A 23,840-nucleotide genomic window follows, 5' to 3' on the forward strand; every position below is an offset into this window, starting at 1 on the left:
GCTGAGTGAGACGTGAAACAAAGCGAGGGTCACATCGTCGCCGGCTTGCGCGGCGCAAGGCCGGTCGACGACCTGACGCGCGCCTCTGCGGTGCGGTACCGACCATAGTGCTTCTAGGTTTCCTTTTTTAGCACTCAACAAAGCGCTTTTGTGCTGCACACTGATGACTTAACTCGTAACTAAAACCAGCTAAATTGTTCACTGCGTGAAGAGGCCGTCATGACCTAATGAGTATGACGACCAGTGTACTCTTATCGGGTGAAGGGACTACCTACTAAAATGTACAGCGCAAATAAAATTTTGTGTGATTACTGCCAAGCCAAGTGTATGGGGAGTCTGGATGGATAGTTACCACAATTCTGCCAATTACTACCGCGAAGCCATCATGTTTTCCGGTTTGCTCTAATAGCAGGGGATAATCGTTGTACAATTCAGTTGAGACTAAGCTCATGCCAGCTTGGCGGACGAGACGGCTGCAATAATGTATTTTATAATTGTAATATTGGGTCTTTAACCTCATCTTTTAAGATTGTGATGCGTCCTCAGTAATCACTTAACATCAGAAGGACATGACCTCTTCTGACATACTCAAATAATAGAAATACAATAGAGCCCACCTCTGTTTTATCTAAATAGTTATTATCTCAATTCTCAAGTCATATGCTATGACATGACAATAAATAACGAGGGCTGTTTAATTTAGACATATATGTACACTTTATAAGCATTTTCATTTTTATTGGAGTCGAAGGTATCAGAAATAACGACCCACTAAATCTACATGATCAGCAACGCACATGGACATTGATTATACCAAGGGTAGAGGAGAGTTACAGCAGCAGCATAGCTAAGCCACTGCCTACCGCTAAGTCATACCTATAGGTATACCTACAGCCTACAGATTAACGCTAACAGGCGTACGCCATTTTGTTTTATAATTAAAACAAATTACTGTCTTTTTGTGATTTTCATTGAAAAAATATAAGCTTCAGAAACACTTAGTTTTGTACATAGCATTGCTCGAAAAGTGAGAGTATCCGTGAACATCAACTAATCGGTCTAACTTACGCAATACCCTTGAACCCTAAAACCCTGCCATTTGGCAGACACAAATGTACCATTAGGGCCAAAAATATTGCGTTATTAAATAAACCGTTTGGCATTACATCCCGAATTGCAGATAGACGCATCTATTTACAGCAGACTTATTTGCCAACAACTAAGAAGCAATGCCTAAAGTTAAAATAAATGTTTCACAATGAAATTTGATCATTTACGTTTATATTATACTTTGGTCATTAGTAGAATCTCGAATTGCACGTAGAAATGGATGATTTGATTGTGGGAAAGAATTGGACGCGTCTAGCCTAGACCGTAAATTGGACTCTTATAGATGAGACCCACACTCAGCAAACTGTAACTTAAGGATGAAGATTAGTATAGCAGATGTATTTATGATGATGTCTCAGAAGTAATAGTTTTATGGACATGAAACAAAGAAATTGGATCCTTAAAAAAATACGTCAATCGTTTCATTTAAAAATATGTACACAGAATTCATGACCACTCAAAGTGTTTAAATGTGACCCACTCTACGCCGCAGCGGAGTCAACGCAGCATCAATCGCGTTTGAGTGGCAGCCGCTTGGCAGGAGAAGGCCTAGTCGCCCTGTACATACTTGGCGACGCACCGTGGAGAGTAAGATGAGGACTGCCAACGTGACCCGGAGTGATGTCAACGAGCAAGCGCAAGACAGGGTCAAGTGGAGACAACTTGTACCAGTACTTGGGCCCTATGTACCAGTGGGGTACCCTAGGCCTACAACAACAACAAAAGTATTTAAACCTTAGTAAAGGAGCCATTTTTGAAATGTATTATTATAGTATATCTATACTAATTCTATACTAATATATAAATCTACAGTGGTTTTTACGGATGTTCCGTTATAATTACTGAACCATGCATCCGATTGACTTGAAACTTGGTATCCATGTAGAAAATACATGTACTTAATGGATAGGCCATATTTATATGAATATTGGACTCCCTAATAATAATGACAATAAATAATGATGTTAATTTTAAATGCGCAGCGAAGCGGGCGAGTACGGCTATATATCCATAAAGATATCCACAAAAGCCAGATCGCGGAACTTGACCCTCATCGCCATGATCCAATTTACGTAAAGTATTTAACGGTCACAATCCTGCCAGTTCAAGTACATTACCCAAATAACACAAGTGTCATTGCCAATGCACTGCGACCTTTTTAGTTTAGGTCGACATCTCATAACGGCATTATAGTCGGCCACAATTATATCTATTGTGTAAATTGCAGAGATAACAGAAACAGTGCAAACGACTGTCACCGACAGATGTAATTAATGTTATTCATGCACTATTAATTTCAGACCGGGAACAATGCGATTTGTTTTGCAAATGCTGGAACGTATTAAACTTATATATTTTAAGAATATTATGCAAATGCAATTACACGGGGAATCTTAATGTATAGAATATTAGAATAGTTCTATTTTCATAATAAATCACAAACCAGTCACGTCACTATTCATCTTAAAATATAATAAATAATTAAAAATGTTTACTCTTTTAAAGGAAGAAACAACTTGAAATATACAATTATAGGATGATAGTGTACAACAGACCCTCTGGTATGCAATGTAATTATTAATAGCTAGTTTTCGCCCAAACTCGACCATAATCACTGACGACTCAAGATTTATATTAATATTATATGTATAATTAAATAAATGAATTTCCTCAAATTAACAATCCCGTTTCCTTTTGTTCGACCTTCCGTAATGGAATCCTTGTACCTCATTAGGACACCCAAAACTAGTATAATGAAAGTTAATTAGTGGCGTTAAAACGGATCGGTTCAACGAACTTTACAATCAGTTAGTTTTGTCTGTAATCATTTGGTTCACTATGAATCATTCTCGTAATGTTAATGCATAACGATAAGTGAGCCCGACGTATTATCGATATATTCATTATAAGCGATCATGTAACGCGTTTGATTTATAAGTATATTTGTTGATTTGTTCGGAACCAAGAAACTTTAAAATGAAAAGTTCAGCGGTTTTTTTTTAAAAGACTGTAGATTGGACTTCTCCAGAGCTAGATACTTGAAATTTTGATATTTATAATGATTACTTGATAATGCTGTAAAGTGCGCAGAAAGATGGGTTTTTATCTCTATTTAAAAAATCTAAGATTGGCAGACGAGGTCTATTGCTAAAATGTTACCGTCACAAAAATATTAAGTCGCTCGCTTGTAATGTTGTACTTTGGGAGGTGTTAAAGGAAAACGTCTTCTTGCGTGTATTCCATGTTTAATAATCATCTTAATCTTAGTTTACAATTATGAAGAAGCCTATGTTTCTGGGTGGTCCGCCTTATTAGGGGGACATACGAGAATACACCTATTAATTATGTTATATACTAAATGCTATGCTAATACTATGCTATGTTATGCTATGCTATAATATATAAGTATACACACTTCAAGCTGTTACTAATTATATTACAATTTCACTTCATCTGGTATGTTTCTAAGTATTTATTATTGATTGGTTTTCACAAATGACAAACTAGCGAATTATAGCAAAGGCTTTAAACGTAGTTAGCGACTCGGATTTAAAGCAAACTCATACTACTTATAGGGGTGATCGATAAATCAAACAATGCGAACGACTCTTGAGTTATTACATATTTTTATCAACCAAATACCTCTTATGAATCTTATTTACCAACCGTAAACGTTCATAGCAAGGAAATCCCCGTCCGGGCGTATCTGGAATAGCTCCTTAGGCTACCAAAGAATAGGTAGGGGCATTCAAAATTTCATGCACATGCGATCGTACGAAATTTGTTCCTATGTAACAAGCCGCTAAACAGTACCACAATAAATCATCAATTAAACGCAACCACTCTTACTTTAATCATGTAACTTTAATTGAATTACGACTACAGTTAATCAACGTGGTAAATTGTTTATTACACTGCTGACAGTGCTAGGAAGCATTAGTTAATTTTAAATCAATATTTTAACAAATGTTCGTAACGTTTTCGATTCAGTATAGTTTTCCTCGCGTATATACCTTTAAACGAGCAATTCTTGTATATAAATATATATACTATAATCTGAATCTCGGAAACGGCTCCAACGATTTTCATAAAATTTAGTATACAACAGCGGATTTCGGGGGCGATAAATCAATCTAGCTACGATTTATTTTCAGAAAATGTTGTTTTATTCGTGTTTTCAATTATCGTCTTTATCGATAATCAACTTTATGACTCTTCCCGACATCTATTGGCGAATAATAATACTATTTTTACTGCTTTAAAGACACAACAAGATGGCGTTATAAAAAAAAATAAGCGGTCATCATCTAGTTAAATATAATATAATATTATTGCTACGTGTTTTGACCATATAGAGAAGACTCAGAAGCCAAATGCATGTGCAATACTATGTGAGCGAATATAACTTTCGAATGAGAGAGAAATTAGTTTTACTTCGCATCGAAAAGAAAAAAGAAAAGCTTTCACTGGCACTAATAAAAGTTAACGCCAGTGAGTCCACTAGAACTTTCTGAGTTGTGTAGTTTTACCTGTGGATTAATCGAACAGCCAATATAATGTTACTATCTCATTTCTTTGAATGATAAATTTGTTAATAGTACAGGATCCCTGGTACACTTTTCATAATTTATTACTAACAAGCTGATTTTGATTTATTCGTAAAAAGCAAAAATCGATTAGTAATAAATTTTTAAAATTCGTGATATCAACATATTTTATCCTTGCTACCCCTAGTAAGCTACCATTTACCAACGTTACTGTAAGGAAAAAAGTTGGGCGTCTAGTCAAAAGGAAGCTACTCACGAAAAATCAGCTTGTTAGTAATAAATAATGAAAAGCGTACCAGGGATCCTGTACTATTAGTATTAACGTCATTTAAATAATTCAACACAAACACATATTTTTTAGTTACTAGTGATATTGTGTGCTCGCACAACGAAGTATTTCCATCTTTATCTCTAATGCGAGGCATGCATGAATCTAATTTAATAGATAGCACGGACGTCAAAATATAATTGATACTTCCACGTAATACTTCAAGACGGGCGACAACATTCACATCTCAAATAATATTTACCGAATAAATAAACGAAAAGCAACTTGCCGATACAAATCAGTTATTCAATTTCCGAAGTGAAATTACCAAACAAGTGGCCCGATAATGGAGACTTATTAAAACGTACACTAACCAACAGGTGACCACGGGGCAGGGGTGCGAACGAAGCCACAAATCCCCCACAAAGCCCAATGACAATTATTAATTATCCACCTTTCGGCTCAGTCGCCCTCGTTCGAAAGTCAAGTATAGATTTATAACAGCTCGTCCATTGGTAATAGCATTTAATTGCTGTTTTTGTACTAAATGAATGTAACTGTTGGGGAATTATGTCCACGTCAATCTGCGTTTGTAATTTGTGATCACGAAGGTTATATTTTTTTATCGCCTTATTCTTATGTGTCACACCTGATGAGTGGTCATCGATGCTCATGAACAAGCAATAAGACTATATAGAAGCATAGCTGCGCTACTTCCTTTAAGAGTGTAAATTCGTTTTTTTTAAAGCTTAGTTGGGTGTATGAACTCACGGCCCATATGGTGTTAAGTGGTTACCGGAACCCATAGACATCTACAGCGTAAATGCCGCCACCCACCTTGAGATATTGGTTCTAAGGTCTCAATATAGTCACGAAGGCTGCCCCACCCTTCAAACCGAAACGCATTACTGCGTCACGGCAGACATAGGCAGGGCGGTGGTACCTATCCACGGAATAGATAAATAGATAAATAATAATACCTTATTTATCTATTCCGTGTACCTACCCGTGCTGACTCACAAGACGTCCTAACACCAGTAAAAGAAACCAGTGAATATATACAAGAAACCTATGAAAAATGTTCCAGGGAAGAGCGTCTCAGGTTCATACGCGGAGTCTAACGGCAGAAATATGCAGCGAAGTGGTACCAACCCGTGCGGGTTACTTCAATTAAAACGTTTGAATCCGTTTCGGTTTGAAGGGTGGGGCAGCCGTTGTAACTATACTGAGACCTTAGAACTTATATCTCAAGGTGGGTGGCGCATTTACGTTGTAGATGTTTATGAGCTCCAGTAACCACTTAACACCAGGTGGGCTGTGAGCTCATCCACCCAACTAAGCAATAAAAAAAAAGAAAATAAAAAAACGACATCAAGTTTATTTCATTAAAAGTAATCAAATAAACCTGATTGAATTGTGTAACTAAATTAGTTTTTAGATTAAGTTCATTTAGCCAACACAACAGCACACTAATTATTCTTCATTACACGAACGCTCCTCTATTAAATGTTATATTTACGTCAAATAAATGTTATACTTATATTTACGTATCGCAGCACCAGCTGATATTATGTGGTTACCAAAGCCCTCAGATATAGTGTGAATGCCTCCACCCACTTTGAACCAAGATATTTAAGTTTTAATTGTATTTTAGAACGAGTGTCCCATTACCAGAATACACGTTTACTTGGCAGCAGAAGCAGACATAATGATGACATTACTAACGTATGCGGGCCTGCAACACGCTCTACCATTACTACGAATAATTAACGAAATTAAAAATTTTACTGGCTTTATTTTTATTCAATGACATAATATGTAATGCCTTCAACGTGCAAATAGTTCTTGTGCACACACGTCGGGTATGTGTCTGTATAGAAATATATGTCGTAATTTGTTGAAAGTCGTCATAGTCGCATCATTTTAAACGAATGGCCAACTATCACAGCTCATCATAATTCAAAGTTGTAATCGTAATTTAACCTAGATACTGACCGGCATTATGTTATTTACAACTTACTAACAAATATTTGGAAAGTTTTAAACACAATCAGTGGTAATCAATTGGCATGTTGCAATATTGTATGAATTTAGCTCAGTATAATAAGTTCTTAGTTGTTACCTGTTGTACCTAGTTCTTAGTTGGTTATTAGCGACTAGCTCTAACCCACTTTTTCTATTTATTTTTATTACGTTACGGTTTTCCATTAAACCCTTATCACACAAGCGCTTTCTGAACTGTATCGAGATGCTAATGCAGAAAGTACAAGCTTTGAACGTCAGTCGTCACCGCACCCGTTGATAAAAATCCGAACCGACGATTCCGAAACAGCGGCCATGTGCGTAATGATATTGAGCAGTATTGAATCTATGATAAACGGTTAAAATTAGAAGACCTCATACCAACAGCATATGCATATGTTATAGATTGGTCACGGTGCTATCGTGTCCTTTCGTGCACTAAGCAACGTTACTAGCTGTTGTAAAAATTGATTATTCGAACATACATAACGAACTTTTCATCGTACTGTCAAAATACACGAACTTAATGTAAAATATAATTACATACATCGTTTTTGCAACATAAATAGATGAATGCAACATATTATACCTACTACTTCTTTAAACAATTCCTTAAGAGGCATCTGTATTACAACGGTAAACTTTTCCTCAGTTCTTTGCAGCGCACACAAGGTTTAATAGTGAACGCGTGAACACCAAAAGCCTTTTGAGTTGAAAACTTCTACAGACGATCGGTCGATATAAAGACACAAGTTTGCGCGTTCACTGCGAAGAAGGACCCCTTTGTCATGGCGCCGCAATTCCAAGGAGTATTCCTGCAACCTTCCGAGAGTATTGGGATACTTGGGGTCGACATTTCGAGCGATGTCCAGTTTCGGAGTCATTTGGAAGTCACTTGGGTTTGCCTTCTTGTTGCCACGCCATCTTGTTGTGTCTTTAAAGCGGTTAGTTGCCCTCAATTAAGTAAAATAGTATTATTATTCGCCAATAGATGTCGGGAAGCATTGATTATTGAAAACACGAATATAACAACATTTTCTGAAAATAAATCGTAGCTAGATTGATTTATCGCCCCCGAAATCCCCTGTACACTAAATTTTATGAAAATCGTTGGAGCCGTTTCCGAGATATATTCCGATATATATTAATATACAATAATTGCTCGTTTAAAGGTATAAGATAATATTATTGTAAATTAAATTATTATTTCCTTTCTAAATTTTATTGTAGCACATTAATAATGATGTGTTTCGTCAGATGCCTAAACAAAACAAATTGAATTGAAATAAAAACGTTACCAGTAGGTATTTGAGTAACGTGATGTTAGTAAAAAGTAATAAAACTGCCACATTGAGGGTGAACTGCAGTCGTTTAACTTTAAACACGTAAACAAACGTACTATATTTATTTAGAAAAAACACGCATCGGTGTTGAATACTTTAAATATGTTTGTTTCTTAGAACGAGTCGTAAATGGTGCTTACGATGCGATAGATACATTCCGTTGCACATTGTTATCTCAAGGATTCAAGTGAGTACTCATAATATTTTATAACTTTATTTATTTATTTATTTTTTACTGCTTAGATGTGTGGACGAGCTCACAGCCCACCTGGAGTTAAATAGTTACTGGAGCCCATAGACATCTACAACGTAAATGCGCCACACACCTTGAGATATAAGTTCTAAGGTCTCAGTATAGTTACAACGGCTGCCCCACCCTTCAAACCGAAACGCATTACTACTTCACGGCAGAAATAGGCGGGGTGGTGGTACCTGGCCGTGCGGACTCACAAGAGGTTCTACCACCAGTAAAAGTAACTCAGTAAACATAGTATGTAAATAGTTTCATTACGTTTTTCATTGCCAAGCCGGGCAGATGAACTCTTAGCCCAAGTGAATATCATCACCGATCTTGACACGCGAGGTCATAGGTTTATTTTTTATTTACTTATTGCGTTAATGAATGAACGAGCTAACGGCTCAGTTCGTTTAAACCGTCGTGGCCAACGAAGCTCGTATAATCGCGAATGTCACCCCAGTTAAAACAAGAGGTAAAAGTTTCAATGGAGGGGCGTAAGCTGTCCCAACTTTTTTTTTTTTTTTTTTTTTTTTTATTGCCTTTGTAGGCAGACGGGCATACGGCCCACCTGATGGTGAGTGGTTACCGTCGCCCATGGACTTCAACAATGCCAGGGGCAGAGCCAAGCCGCTGCCTACCGCTTAATACTCTCCATAAGCCTCGTTTGAAGAAGGACATGTCATAGCGCTCGGGAAACACCGTGGAGGGGAGCTCATTCCATAGCCGGATGGTACGTGGCAAAAAAGATCTCTGGAAACGCACTGTGGATGACCGCAGTGGCTCCAGGTAGTATGGATGAACTCTACTCCGGTGGCGGGCGGTGCGATGGTAAAAACGAGATGCTGGTATCATCTCGAACAATTCCTCAGAGCACTCCCCATGGAACATACGGTACAAAATACAGAGGGAACCGAAGTCCCTCCGTAGACCCAGAGGCTCCAAACGATCCGAGAGAATGGGATTATCGACAATCCGAACGGCCCTCCTCTGTATGGAGTCAAATGGAAGAAGCTGGTATTTGGGAGCCCCGGCCCAGAGATGGGAGCAGTACTCCATGCGAGGCCGGACTTGTGCTTTATAAAGCAAAAGTCTTTGTCCAGGCGTGAAGTACCGCTTCGCTCTGTTGAGGACTCCCAGCATTTTGGACGCCAACTTGGCTTTGCCTTCCAAATGACTCCGAAACTGGACATCGCTCGAAATGTCGACCCCAAGTATCCCGATACTCTCGGATGGTTGCAGGGATACTCCTTGGAATTGCGGCGCCATGACAAAGGGGTCCTTCTTCGCAGTGAACGCGCAAACTTGTGTCTTTATCGGGTTGAATTGAACCAAGTTCAATTCACCCCATTCGGAGACTCGCCCCAGAGAGTTCTCCACTTCAGACACAAGTTTTGATCGTCTCTCTTGCACCACGCTCCGAGAGAGACTCTGATGGCCGATATATCGCGCATCCCCCGTGCTATCATCTGCATAGCAATGCATGCCATCAATAGACAGCATGTCATTGATATACAGGATGAAAAGCGTGGGGGAGAGCACCGAACCTTGTGGAACGCCAGCGTTAATGGTCATGGTATCAGAACAGTCACCGTCTACAACGACCATGATGCTCCGCCCATCCAAAAAGCTAGCGATCCACTTGCAGAGACCCTCGGGGATTCCGTAAGATGGTAACTTCGATAGAAGTGCCCTATGCCAGACCCTGTCGAAGGCCTTCGCGATATCAAGGCTCACAGCAAGAGCCTCGCCCTTGCTCTCCAAGGCTTCAGCCCACCTGTGAGTAAGGTATACAAGAAGATCGCCAGCTGAGCGACCGTGACGGAAACCGTACTGTCGGTCACTGATCAGCTGGCGATCTTCAAGATACTTCAGGAGTTGTGTATTTATAATTCGCTCCATCACCTTGGAAAGCAAGGAAGTTATCGCGATAGGCCTGTAGCTCGATGGGTCCGACCGGTCACCCTTCTTGGGGATAGGGTGGACGTGGGCGGTCTTCCATGAAGACGGAACCCTGTTAGTGCAATAAGAGAGGCGATACAAACGCGTTAGCGCAGGTGTCAGCTCAGGGGCGCACGTTTTCAAAACCACTGCGGGGATGCCGTCTGGCCCACTCGACTTATGGACGTCCAGGAGTCGGAGCTCCCGCCTGACTGCACACTGTGTGAAGCAGATATCCGGCAGGGAGCTATCACACCGGGGGATGTTCGGTGGTGTGGCACCCCCGTCGTCCACAGTCGAGTTCGAGGCGAAGAGTTTGACCAGAAGGTCAGCCTTCTCTTTCGCGCTGTGGGCCAGATTGTCATCGGACTTGCGCAGTGGTGGGAGACTAGACCTGCAGAAGTTTCCTTCTGCAGCTTTGGCGAGCGACCAAAAAGCACGGCTCCCGGAGGGATAGCTCTTCAATCGCTCGCCAACTCTAGCGACGTGCTCCGACTTCGCCTTGGCAATTACCTTCTTGTAGGACCTGGAAGCGGCGTTATATTTCCGCCTTTCCCCTGAGATGTTAGGATCCCGACGTCTCCTGGCATTATCCCATGCCACGTATGCAGACCGCTTGAGGTGTGCAGCATCCCTGCTGGCATTGTTATACCAGGGTCTGCTGCGACCCCCAACGGGCACTTCAGAGGAGGGAATAAACAATTCCATCCCCTGGAGCACCACGTCTTTAAGACGGTCCGCACAGACGTCAGGATCAGCAGAGGAGAAGCAGAACCGCCCCCAAGGGTAGGATGCGTAAAATTCACGCAATCCATCCCAATCTGCTGACATATACCGCCAAACTCTTCGATACCTGGTCGTCGTTCGACGATCAGGACGAGAGAGTGGTACGGCAGCACGAATAAGGCAGTGATCAGACGATCCAAGCGGAGCGTCGACCACCACACTGTATCCGGCCGGATCTGTGGTCAGCAGAAGGTCCAACAAAGAAGGCTCGTGCCCCTCGATATCTGGGACACGGGTGGGCTGTGTCACCAGCTGGGAGAAGCCGTAGGCCAAGGCGAAATCGTAGGCAGTCCGACCCGGGAGGTCAGTGGTTCTGGACCCCAACCACTCTTGGTGGTGAGCGTTAAAGTCTCCAAGAACCACCACCTCCGCAGATGGGTACTGCTCAAGCACGCGGTTAGTCCCCTCTTGCACATGCTCAAACAGAGCTGAACCTGCATCACTGCTGTGGGACCTGTACAGGCACGCGTAGATTCGGCTACGGCCCCCGTGATCTACGCGCAGCCACAAGAGGGACAGGTCCCGTTGTTCGAGGCCCCGAAGACGGCGACAACAGACATCAGCCCGGACGAATACGCACACCCCGGCTTTACGCAGGAAGTTGTGCTCCAATACGTAGCCGGGGTATTCAAGGTATGAGGTATCATCCGGAGCAGATATCTGCGTCTCCGTTAAAAAAAGCAGGGCAGGCTGCGCCGTCTCAAGGTGGTGGTGTACGGCGTCAAGGTTGCTATGTAGGCCCCTGACATTGCTGAAATCCACATTAAATGTGGAATGGGGGACCGCCTGTGAAACCCTTTTCTTTTTTTTTGTCGTCTTCATGATTCTTAAGTTTACGGAGAGTAGGATTAGGAGAGGTAGGATGTTGGAGGTGAGATCGAGGCAACACCTGAATGAAGCGCGGAACATAGTACGTGCTCGACCACGGGTTGCGTGAGAGACTGACGCAGGGCATGGAAGGGCCCCCAGTCCACTCTGCGTGCGATCGCCGGGATCCACTCCGGTCTCCGACTCCGGCACGACGACCGCACGACAGGATTTTACACCGGTTGGCGGGACAGCTTCCCGGGGCGGAGTTTAGTAGAGACACCCGGGTTCAGGTCCCCTACTGACCGGCGGGCGGCAGCGGTTACCGTTTCACTGGGTCTCCCTATACCCCCGTCAAACAATCACGCCCCGTGAGTTCGCACGCACGTCTGCTCCGCAAGTTCCAGGCGTCACCAAGACTCAACCCCAACAAGGAAGGGGAAAGGGAAAGGATAGAACTGGCTCTCCAACCCACACGCCGGAACACAGCTAGGCTATTTGGCGGCGGACTCTAGTTGGAGGGTGGTCGCCAGCCAGTCGGACTAGGTCCTACCACCGATTATGTTTTCGGCTCCCGTTTAGCACCACCCAGGGGTCACTTGTAGGGAATCGCGGGTTAAACCTACGGAAGCGGGAAGCACCAACTTCAAATCGAACGGCATGAAATAGGCAGCATACTGACATCCAGCCCTGTGGACCCTGCAGCCAGTAAAAGTAGTAAATAAGTATAAATCATTTACAACATTTTCTCCTGCCGTCATCACTACATAGTATAAAACAAAGTCGCTTTCTCTGTCCATATGTATGGTTAAATCTTTAAAACTACACAACGGATTTTGATGCGGTTTTTTTTTAATAGATAGAGTGATTAAAGAGGAAGATTTATATGTATAATAACATCCATTAAATAGTGGAGAAATCAATAATAAATTACAGTTTCCGAAGCGAAGCGAGGGCGGGTCGCTAGTTTGTAATATTCCTACACAATATTATTTTTCTTTGGTTTTTGAAAATATCGATTGTAAATTTACCTCGCACATCTGTAGTTGAAAAAGTCTCCTTTCTTTTTCCATTTCATCGGCTATTTCAGCGGACGTAACTTCGCTACGTATGAGGCCAGCCTCTTTTGCTTGCGATTTTTTCTCTTTCTCGATTTTCAAATATTTAGACTCGTAATCTTTGGAAGCTTTGTCGAAAGGCCTTTTTAGATCACCTTTGACACCACGCAGATCTCCTTTTAGAAGGCTATCGACCGGAAACATCACTATGTTGTTAATGTTTTGCATCTGTGAACAAAAAGCAAACTTAAAATTCCGCAATTATATTAAAAATTACATTTATAATAAAGTTATACTAAAGACGATTTTTTTAATTTAACAGTACAACGAGATTTTATCGAAGATACGTTTTTAGATTCTAATAACATCATTCCATTTTGTTATGGTTTGTCATTTTGTTATCTCCCAAATTGCTCTGGCATTGCAAAACATTTGCATACTGAATGCACTAATTCGTTTTCGCCGAGGTTGTTGTTTCAAATATAATACCTACCGTCATTTTGAGTGGCAGACTAAACTGTGCAATGAAAACACCACACAGACACAGACATCAGACATTGTTGCAACATTTACGTGCATTGAATAATGATCTCTCATATCTTTCGTCGTACAACATTTTTTCGTATACTACAAAATTGAGTGATCAATGAACATCACTACGTATCTTACTCATACTAACCAGCAGGGGTTGCCAACCCCTGCATAGAGCAAAACTGTCAAAAAAACTGTAGAAAATTAAATGTAAATATCAAATTAAAAAACAGAACAGGGAGAACATTAGAAACAAGAAAAATCGTGTAATTATCAAAGTTTTAATCTAATTAAATGTCAAAATCAAAAGTTTTAAAGTTGCAATTATTCCAGTGCCTGCATGTTAGATACTTAGATAGTATTACTAGCTACTATTTCATTTTCAGTCTGTAAGTCTTCTTGATTTTCATCTTTACTTTTGTTGAAATCGTACATATTTTTATTGAATTTTTTGGAATGGTCATTTGTCACATTGAACTCGAAACAATTTTTGATTTCTGACTTTGTGTGCAAGGTATCTTTAATTGTGGTCGTAGAAAGTTTATTTCTTAGTATCGTTTTCTAATAAAATAAATTCGAAGTCTAAACTGAAAACCAAGAGAATTTCCGAAAAACTGTAGATCTACAGTTAAAACTGTAGGGTTGGCAACAGTGCTAGCCAGTAAGTCATATTTCAATTAATTGATCGACGAACGCGCGTCCTCGAATTAACCGATCATTGGTCGTTCAGCTAGATAAAGTAATTAGTAGACACGAGGGAGCACAAAAAGTCAACACGCTACACACCGGTATCCAATATCCATTCACGAAGACACGATTAGTGATTCAATGGAGTGAATACAAACGGGCCAAACGAAAAGGGTTCGAGAACTTAATGAAACCTTTCCTAAACGTTCGTTAGGCACTTCACTAATTACACAAGGGTTAATTTTCGGTACATTGCTGTTAAACTTTAAGTGACTCCAAATCTATATTGTAATACTTATTAATCCTCGACTATTAACAAATTAGAGGTATTTTCGGTAATTATGTATTCAGTTAAAACGCGTGACACAATTGTAGACAACGAACACATCGGAAGAGCTCTCCCGATCCATTAACGGTGCTTGTTTTTAGGTACCACAAGCACCGGTCACCGTCCTCGTCGAACCCGTCGCTTACGACGAAGGGCTCGACAAGAGCCCACTGAGTTTCTCGCCGGATCTTCTCAGTGGGTCGCATTTCCGATCCGGTGGTAGATTCTGCAAAGTACTGCTCTTGCTAGGGCCAGTGTTAGCAACACTTCCGGTTTGAGCTTCGTGAGCTCACCTACACGTCAAGGAGAAGCTGATATAGCCTCTCAAGGCTATCAGCATAGGTAGGAAAAAAAGAAGAACTCACTGATAACTTTGGCCCACTCGCTATATTACAAAACAAATTAAATCACTCTTCGTGAAGACAATGCAACGGTTTAGAAGCATAACGATAACGCAATAAATGTTACACAATAATACAGTTTTAATATTACTATCATCGAACATGTTCGGTAGTACAATCAACTAACCGTAAAACCGATCAGAGGACCGAGCATTTACCACGAAAAATGTCTCATTCTCTGAATCAACGCTAATTGTAATGTATGTAACTATATTTGAGACCTTAGAACTTATATCTCAAGGTGGGTGGTGCATTTACGTTGTAGATGGGCTCCAATAAGACTTTTTCAAAATCATTTAACTACTAAAACGAGAATACTAAATGCATAAGCCTCAATAACAAACATGGTCAGTACCATATACGAATATCAAAATGATACAAACAACCAAATGATTAAATAATCAAAATATCATTATGATGCAGTTCTACCGCGATTACTAATAAAAACGCGGTAAATAATATAACACAAAGAAATAATTCGTAAACACCACTCATGTGTTAAAACGATCTCCGTGCTAAGTGAATGTTTCTGAGTAATGTTGATGTAACAATGATCATTGTTTTAATCAAGAGCACGTGCGATCTTTACATGCAACTATTGTATGTAAATTTTCAGTCGCACGCTAAAGTACTGGCATACTTTACACTTAAATCTGATTAGATGATTGTAAATTGTCAGTAATACGATACGTGTTATTATTGCAGACAAAAATTACTCATAACATTTTAATCATGTTACTTTTCGTATATTAAAGTTTTGCAAATTGACAGCAACAACAAAGCAATTAGAACTTTAGCTAATCTTAACATAGGTACACTAAGCAGAAGTGTTAAAGTATGTTAATCTATATTAAGATACAATAGCTTACTGAAATCTGATTTACTTTAAACAATACGTTAGGAAGTATAAAATTTTCTTCGCTTTTCGCGAGCCGTTAACATATTAAATCTACTTTTACTATTTCTAATCTCGAGTTTATTTTTTTAATTATTTTATCTTCAGTCCATTTATACAAAACAATATCCTAAGCAATAATAATATTTTAATAGAGAAAATGATTGGCGCTTATCTAAATCCGGGTAGCTTGTGGATCCTGGTACTTTGTGGATCATTTTATCATAAGGTAAAAACTAAGGTCTAACAAAGTACCAGAACTCAAGATACTATGTTTTCTACAAGTAATGAAAAGTAAATGTTAATTTATAATTTTATAGAGAACTAGCGGCCCGCTCCGACTCCGCTCGGGTCTTTAACAAAAATTTCAACGATAGTTGTTTTATTTTTTAAAATAATAGAACGCTTATTGCGGCATAACTATAATAGTTAGACATATGCTGTCACGACACTTTTTGTAAATAATAATGTGTTCACCAAAGTCATAGTACATTATTTTATTCTATCATCAATAGTTTTCGCAGGGCAAGCGATGTAAAGAATATATTAAATAGGTATTTTTTTTACACCTTGGGCTACATTATTGGAGTGCCTATGTCACTCGGGAACAGTGTAGCTTCCAAACAGTGAAAGAATTCAAATCGGTTCAGTAGTTTCGGAGCCTATTCAATACAAACAAACAAACAAACCTTTCCTCTTTATCATATTAGTATACAAGTATGGATTAAACAAAAGTCGACGAATAACACCATAGTCGTGACCACGAAACATGTAAAATATTTGCAACGTCGGAAATAAAAACTTGAAAATAATAAACGCGAGACTGAAACCGTAAATGTAGTTTTAATTAAGCATACAATTTGCATACATTATCATCAGATAACAACAATCGTCGCGTCGTCTAGAATCATAACCAGCATTACATTTTTACTTTGTTGCCACAACACAACGGAAGTTTTTGGAAGGGGAAATGTAAAAACGGCAGGTTACTTCAAGCGAGACGCAGCAACTTGGCCGACTCACTGATGAGTAATCTCACGGAACATAATACCTACTTAGCACTGCAGCTTTTTCGCTACACATAAAAATCGTCTGACAAAGATGCTTCGGAGAAGGGACCGAGATACAAAAAACAATATCGATATTATTATGCGTTTATTAAATCTAAGCAAATTTAATATTTCTGACTTACATTGATGTTATAACTCCTATGGGTTTAACGTTGCGCAATTGATGCCACTTTTTTCATTATTTTGTTACGAAAGGGGGGCGTTCATTATCATTGTAACATCAACGTACGATGATTTAACGAATGGGTGTTTTTGTATGTTTGGCTATATGTATAGGGATCTTCTGTACTCTCAATACATTCAGTGATAGTCATAGTCCCCTATGACTATCCGTAGCCGGATTTCACTACTATTCTATGAAATATGCTCATTACATTATCTAACGGTAAAAAACAAACAAGTTCTTTAGCGTATAACATGAGATATTTTTTTTTGAGAAATGTGTTTCTATTTAAAATCATTGGTACTTTACCTACGAAATTGCCGTTTAGTATACACAAAGATAGTGGTTTTTTTTCTTTATACCAATCTAAACATGTACTCACGGTATTGATGCATCTTTGCCAGCGCAGTGGTAGTTTTTCAATGCCCTTTTAGAAGAAATCAGGTGTACGGCAGCCAGTAAACTTATTTAAGACATTTTGAACTGCCTCACGAGTTCTGAATTTTTTTGGTGTCAAGAAGTTGTCGAAACTTGAGAAAATCTGGTAATCGCGGTGGAAGCAAAACTTCCCATTTAGATCTTGTTCTTAAGGGCCGCTGTTGTGCCGTATAAGGTCGAGCGTTGTCGTGTTAGATCAGCGAGGACGAGTGATTAACCAAGACTAGCCAGAGATTCACGAGGTCTCCATCATTGTGTTCAGTTACATGCAGTAATGGCACATTGGCAATAATGGTGATGCTACATGATAAGAAACTGTGATGTAAGAGCAGCGAGGACGAGTGAATAACCAAGACTAGCCAGAGATTCACGAGGTCTCCATCATTGTGTCCAGTTACATGCAGTACACATTCGCAATAATGGTGATGCTACATGATAAGAAACTATGATGAATTATACCAACATGCGTCCATGATTTTTAAGGGTAAGTTCTCGTTTAGGGCATAACTTAAGCGCTGAACCAGGGTTTCATCAACTTGATGACCGTTTACGATTAACAAAAAGAATCAATTTATCGATATTATTACGATTATCGAAAAGATAAAAACACTAATCAATAAACAAAATACTGAATTCGAAAATAGTTCGAAATATTTCAAATAAATTTCATTTGAACTTAGAATTTATTGCCAGCCATAAATAAATTACGTTTCAAAAGGCTAGTATACAACGGCAACTTCATAGGTAAAGACCTATATCACCCGACAGGCCAGCTTATCAAAAGCAACACATACCTAAATCCAATTACGGGTCGCCGCCTAAGGTTTTTGGACAAGGACAAAGGATTGCAAGAGTAGGTCAAGGACGGGCCAAGGATTCTGCGCAGTACCTCACAATTCCGACAACTCCCTTGTGCGGAAACCTTCAATTGGAGAGGAAGTTAGGATTGTTAATACGTCATAAGCTTCAATAGACTTAAAACAAGCTGAAGGTAAAGTTTTGTCACATGTCAAACTTTCCCTACTAGTCCCGTTCAAGTTAAATTACGTATGCGAAGAAAACTAAATAGATTAATATTTGTGCAAGAGCGCTACGGGTAATACAACAGCTAAGGCCTGGCTATCTACTTTTAAGGCACCTATAGAACTTGTTTTTGGAAATAGATTCATGAGCATTTAAAAATGAGTTTTGCCCCGGTTTAGCAATCTTAACGTATATCATATTTGATGGTGTTTCTGAAGTGGTATTCATAATATGAATTATGAGGGGTTTTATTGAAACAATCGAATTTGACTCAATAAAACAACCGTTTTAACTCTTAAACCCTTAATTTTTAAATACGATTCATAAAATAATATGTTCTCATTAGTAAAGATTTGAAGCTTATAAAACGCTGAAGTTTAATTTAGGTACAAATTTTCATCAATATATTATTTTCTCCAAATCTCCTGTCCAATTTTTTTTCTCTACCTACTGGAATTTTTCAAAGTTATGTAATTTAGTTAGTTATGTAATATCTTCACTATCTAGATAAAACTGAACTCAGATAAACTATCTTAGAAAATAATTAAATATGATAAACCTTGTCTTTCATTTTATGACTAAACAGTGAATGCAAAAATAGTTTTTGTTTAAGAGTACAAGTGGCTTATGTTGTAGGTACATGATATTTTCTGTCTTTTGTACGCTGTGAAGCTAATAATAGATATATATATAAGTAAGTATTGCATAGTTATAGGATTTTGAGAATTTAATAGAGTTAAGCAGTAACACAGTGTACACAAAACATGCTATCGTAACAATTTTTAAAATCGAAATTAAATTTTGTTGACCTACAACAAAACGTATTTATCGATTACGTGCGCAGTCGGGTTTTATTATTTTGACATTGTTTGCTTGTTTATAAATAGTATTCTGAGGGGCTTTTTTTCTTACAATGTGTTTTGATATTTGATTTGCTTTAAGCCAGTTTTGAAATGATATTGTTTGTTTTTTTAAGAATCAATCTGAATGTATTTTTTTTTATTGCTTAGATGGGTGGATGAGCTTCACAGCCCACCTGGTGTTAAGTGGTTACTGGAGCCCATAGACATCTACAACGTAAATGCACCACCCATCTTGAGATATAAGACCTAAGGTCTCAAGTATAGTTACAACGGCTGTCCCACCCCTCAAACCGAAACGCATTACTGCTTCACGGAAGAAATATGCAGGGTGGTGGTACCTACCCGTGCGAACTCATAAGAGGTCCTACCACCAGTAAACAATAAGTGTATTTTTCAATCGAATTTATGAGGCCCTTTATGTTACTGAGGTGAGTTCGATTATATTTAAGGATAAAAAAGAACCTAAACATAAAACAGGCTCGACAAAGGAGACAAGTTTCAACGAGAACCTCATACCGGTTGTAGTGATTCAGCCATGGCGACTTTCAATTTCAAAGAAAGTATAAACACGTACATTAAATATCGATATTACACGTTAATTAATTAATAACCGGTTCTCCATCGGGTATCATGTTGGATCTATTGTTTGATGTAGTTTCAGCGGAGATGCGTGACATCGTCGCGTCACCCCGACCCATTTACAAAACAAATCAGTGGCTGCGCCCACGCAACGCGACTACGTCAATCGCGAGTCAACGCCCATACCATACAACAAGATTTAACCTTCGATTTCTAAGAAGGACGCACAAACTGTAAAATCATTAAGATCCTCCTAATAGGAATTTATCGGCGTTTATGAATCATAAAAACGGTATCGCCTTGGTCTAAGGAAACTTTACATGCAGGTATCGATAAAATACTTGCATTAAGATATTTACTTGCGTTGAGGTCTACTGGCGGGAGGACCTCTTGTGAGTCCGCACGGGTAGCTACCACCACCCCGCCTATTTCTGCCGTGAAGCAGTAATGCGTTTCGGTTTGAAGCGTGGGGCAACCGTTGTAACTATACTTGCGACCTTAGATTTTATATCTCAAGATGGGTGGCGCTTTTACGTGGTAGATGCCTATGGGCTCTAGTAACCATTTAACACCAGGTGGGCTGTGAGCTCGTCCACCCATCTAAGCAATAAAAAAAAATTAATGACATGTCATCTATCTAGAGTCGTAATAAAAGCAAAAGCTTCGCAGTAGTTTCGTAGTTTCTCATTTCATGATATGAAATTGTATTTTCATACGTATATGAAACAACACGGTTATAGCTTATACTAACATATAGGTACCTATAATATCAACTTAAGATCCAATTACTTAAGAGTACACAATAAATATGCAGTATATTATTATGACGTGTAGACAGAATCGAAATTTTTCGTTAAATAAATTTTATCGCGTAAATACTGTCCCATAGATCCTTGAGATAATCGTAGTTTCCCTGTAATGTAAATTCTATTAGTACCTGCCTACTCCTTGCCACTCCGAAATTCAAAAGGAATTGGTAGAGTGGTCGTCGTTAATGATGATGGTGCGTTTTCATTAGATAAATTCACTCGCAGAAAGAATTAAAGTTTTTATTTATTTATTTTTATTGCTTAGATGGATGGACGAGCTCACCTGATGTTAAGTGGTTACTCGAGCCCATAGACATCTACAACGTAAATGCGCCACCCATCTTGAGATATAAGTTCTAAGGTCTCAGTATAGTTACAACGGCTACCCCACCCTTCGAACCGAAACGCTTTACTGCTTCACGGCGGAAATAGGCGGGGTGGTGGTACCTACCCGTGCGGACTCCCAAGAGGTCCTACCACCAGTGAATAACAGGGAAATAACATAAAACTAAAGTAAAGAAAGTTGTGAAAGAAAGAATACGACTCATTCAATGATAACATATTGCTGGTACCAAGCGCCGATATAATAATATGCAAATGCATACGATATATGATTGACCTTATCATCAAGAAAGATTAGACGATGCTTTTTAATTTACAACGGCTAATAAATAGCGTGGCAACGTGTATATCTGAACGTATACGTAAACTGTTATTAAATTAATTCATTCTATCGTATCGATACACACATGCGCGTAAATTTACAGGTTTGTGTGTCGACCGATGGCCGTTTTAGTTACCGTTTCGCGCAAACAGGCCCAAAGTAGGACAATTGCCAAAGCTACTAGTTTTCACTAGTCAACATTTTAAACGGCACCTGTCTGAACTTCATTAATATATCTGTACTGAGCCGGCAGACTTCGTAGTGCCTCAATCGGTAAATAAAAGACCCAAACTTTTGTATAAAATAAACATAAAACAAACAAAAGAAATCCGTCCGACGGGAGACACATTCAAGGAAAAACAAAATTGTTATTTTTATTTAATTCCGAGCATTTTCATATTTATCTACCTTTTAAACCTTCCCTGGACTTCCACAAATAATTCAAGACCAAAGTTAGCCAAATCGGTCCAGCCGTTCTAGAGTTTTAGCGAGACTAACGAACAGCAATTCATTTTTTATATATATAGGTATCTGTATCTTTTTTTTAATTCTCATTGTTTATCCTTTTATATTGTTTTTGAACACCTCCGAAAATAGTTCACAGTGAGTATTATTACTTCACTTATCTTTTTTTTTGTTGTTGCTGTATGTTTGTGGACGAGATCAAGGCTCACGTGTTGTTAAGTGGTTTCCAGGGTTTGTGGATATGAATATCGCCACGTAACGTGATATATGATGTTGCAGTTTCAATTATTTTTGTTTTCTGGTTTTTCTATCCTACAAAGTGGAACGCATGTTTCGCGGCAGAAGCAAACTAGGTGATGCGGGATAGATCGTTCGTTCATCCAACTATTAAAACAGTGAGCTTCTGTTTACAACGCGACGAGATGGTTAACGTGGCCGTGTTTGGAATATCGTAATTTACTCACCAGAGTCTTCATAAGTGCCGATAGTTCCTTTGTGACGACAGCGAACTTGAAGAAGGCTGCTCCAATATCTGGCTCGGAATCTTTGCTAAGAGCGTTCCCAGCGAGCCGCTCCAGTGTTCGTGAAAGATACATCTCGTTGTCCACGTGGGCTAGAAACAATGAACTAGATAAATTATCTTTGTACTCGCGATAATTTTAGCAAAAACAAAAAACTTAGTTCTACTTATAAGTAGAATAATGTAACTTTTATCAACAGGCAAAGTTAAAGATTCCGAGTAAAATACGTCCACTGTTTTGGTTTAATTCAATAAAAGTTTAATACAAAGTTTAAAAGACATGTTTTTATTTTTTTTTATTGCGTAGATGTGTGGACGAGCTCACAGCCCACCTGGTGTTAAGTGGTTACTGGAGCCCATAGACATCTACAACGTAAATGCGCCACCCACCTTGAGATATAAGTTCTAAGGTCTCAAGTATAGTTACAACGGCTGCCCCACCCTTCAAACCGAAACGTATTACTGCTTCACGGCAGAAATAAGCAAGGCGGTGGTACCTACCCGCGCAGACTCACAAGAGGTCCTACCACCAGTAATTACGCAAATTATAATTTTGCGGGTTTGATTTTTATTACACGATGTTATTCCTTCACCGTAGAAGTCAATCGTGAACATTTGTTAAGTACATATTTCATTAATTTATCAGTTTCAACTTACTTCATCTGAGCTGCCGGACATAATTAGTTAGCCAGGCGGATTAACTTAAGGCGACAGGAGTCGTTGCAAAAAACTCTCCGACGTTGGATTATTGCAAATATAGCAATTAAGTATATTATGAAATCAAAAATCAAGTAGGTACATGAAAAAATACACATAAAGTTGAATTGTAAATCTACAATGATGTGCATATAATAATATTTGTAATCAAAAGATCAAATTTAGAAAAATCTGTCACGTCCAAAATTTGTTTAGCTTACGAATTTGATACTTTTGAAGAGATATACCTATCACATTATTGTGTATTGAAAGATGTACTGGTTTAAGAATCTTTGGGGGATCCGTGTCACGACCCACATTTACTTAGTTCAATCCCGCCGACGCTTTCTGAATATTAAATGGCAAAACAGAAGCCTTTCAATTCCTCTACTAGCGTTCATTTTGTATTCTACGAAGTTTTCATCGGGATAAGTTAACAAATAAATGACGCTACAACTTTTAGGGTTTCCATCAAAAACATTTTTCTTTAAATTATAATATGTAGCTAAAAATTATATTCCAACTATGTACTGTATAATAAGGATTCGTTGGAGTAGCTTTTTATGGGCATACAATAATATTAACCTAAA

The 23,840-nt window shown here is 39.0% G+C and overlaps 1 protein-coding gene across 1 annotated transcript in view; it reads right to left on the minus strand.

Moving 5' to 3' along the window:
* Nucleotides 1-23,840, minus strand: part of LOC101737319 (arfGAP with SH3 domain, ANK repeat and PH domain-containing protein) — a 60,368-nt gene that overhangs the window by 15,234 nt on the left and 21,294 nt on the right. The window contains exons 3-4 of the mRNA XM_038010867.2: nucleotides 22,499-22,647; nucleotides 13,092-13,346 (exon numbers count right to left, since the gene is read on the minus strand). Coding sequence (XP_037866795.1) covers nucleotides 13,092-13,346; nucleotides 22,499-22,647 — 404 coding nt within the window. The remainder of the gene's footprint in view (nucleotides 1-13,091; nucleotides 13,347-22,498; nucleotides 22,648-23,840) is intronic.

Source organism: Bombyx mori, chromosome 5, assembly GCF_030269925.1.
Source record: "Bombyx mori chromosome 5, ASM3026992v2".
Classification (NCBI taxonomy): Eukaryota; Metazoa; Arthropoda; class Insecta; order Lepidoptera; family Bombycidae; genus Bombyx; species Bombyx mori.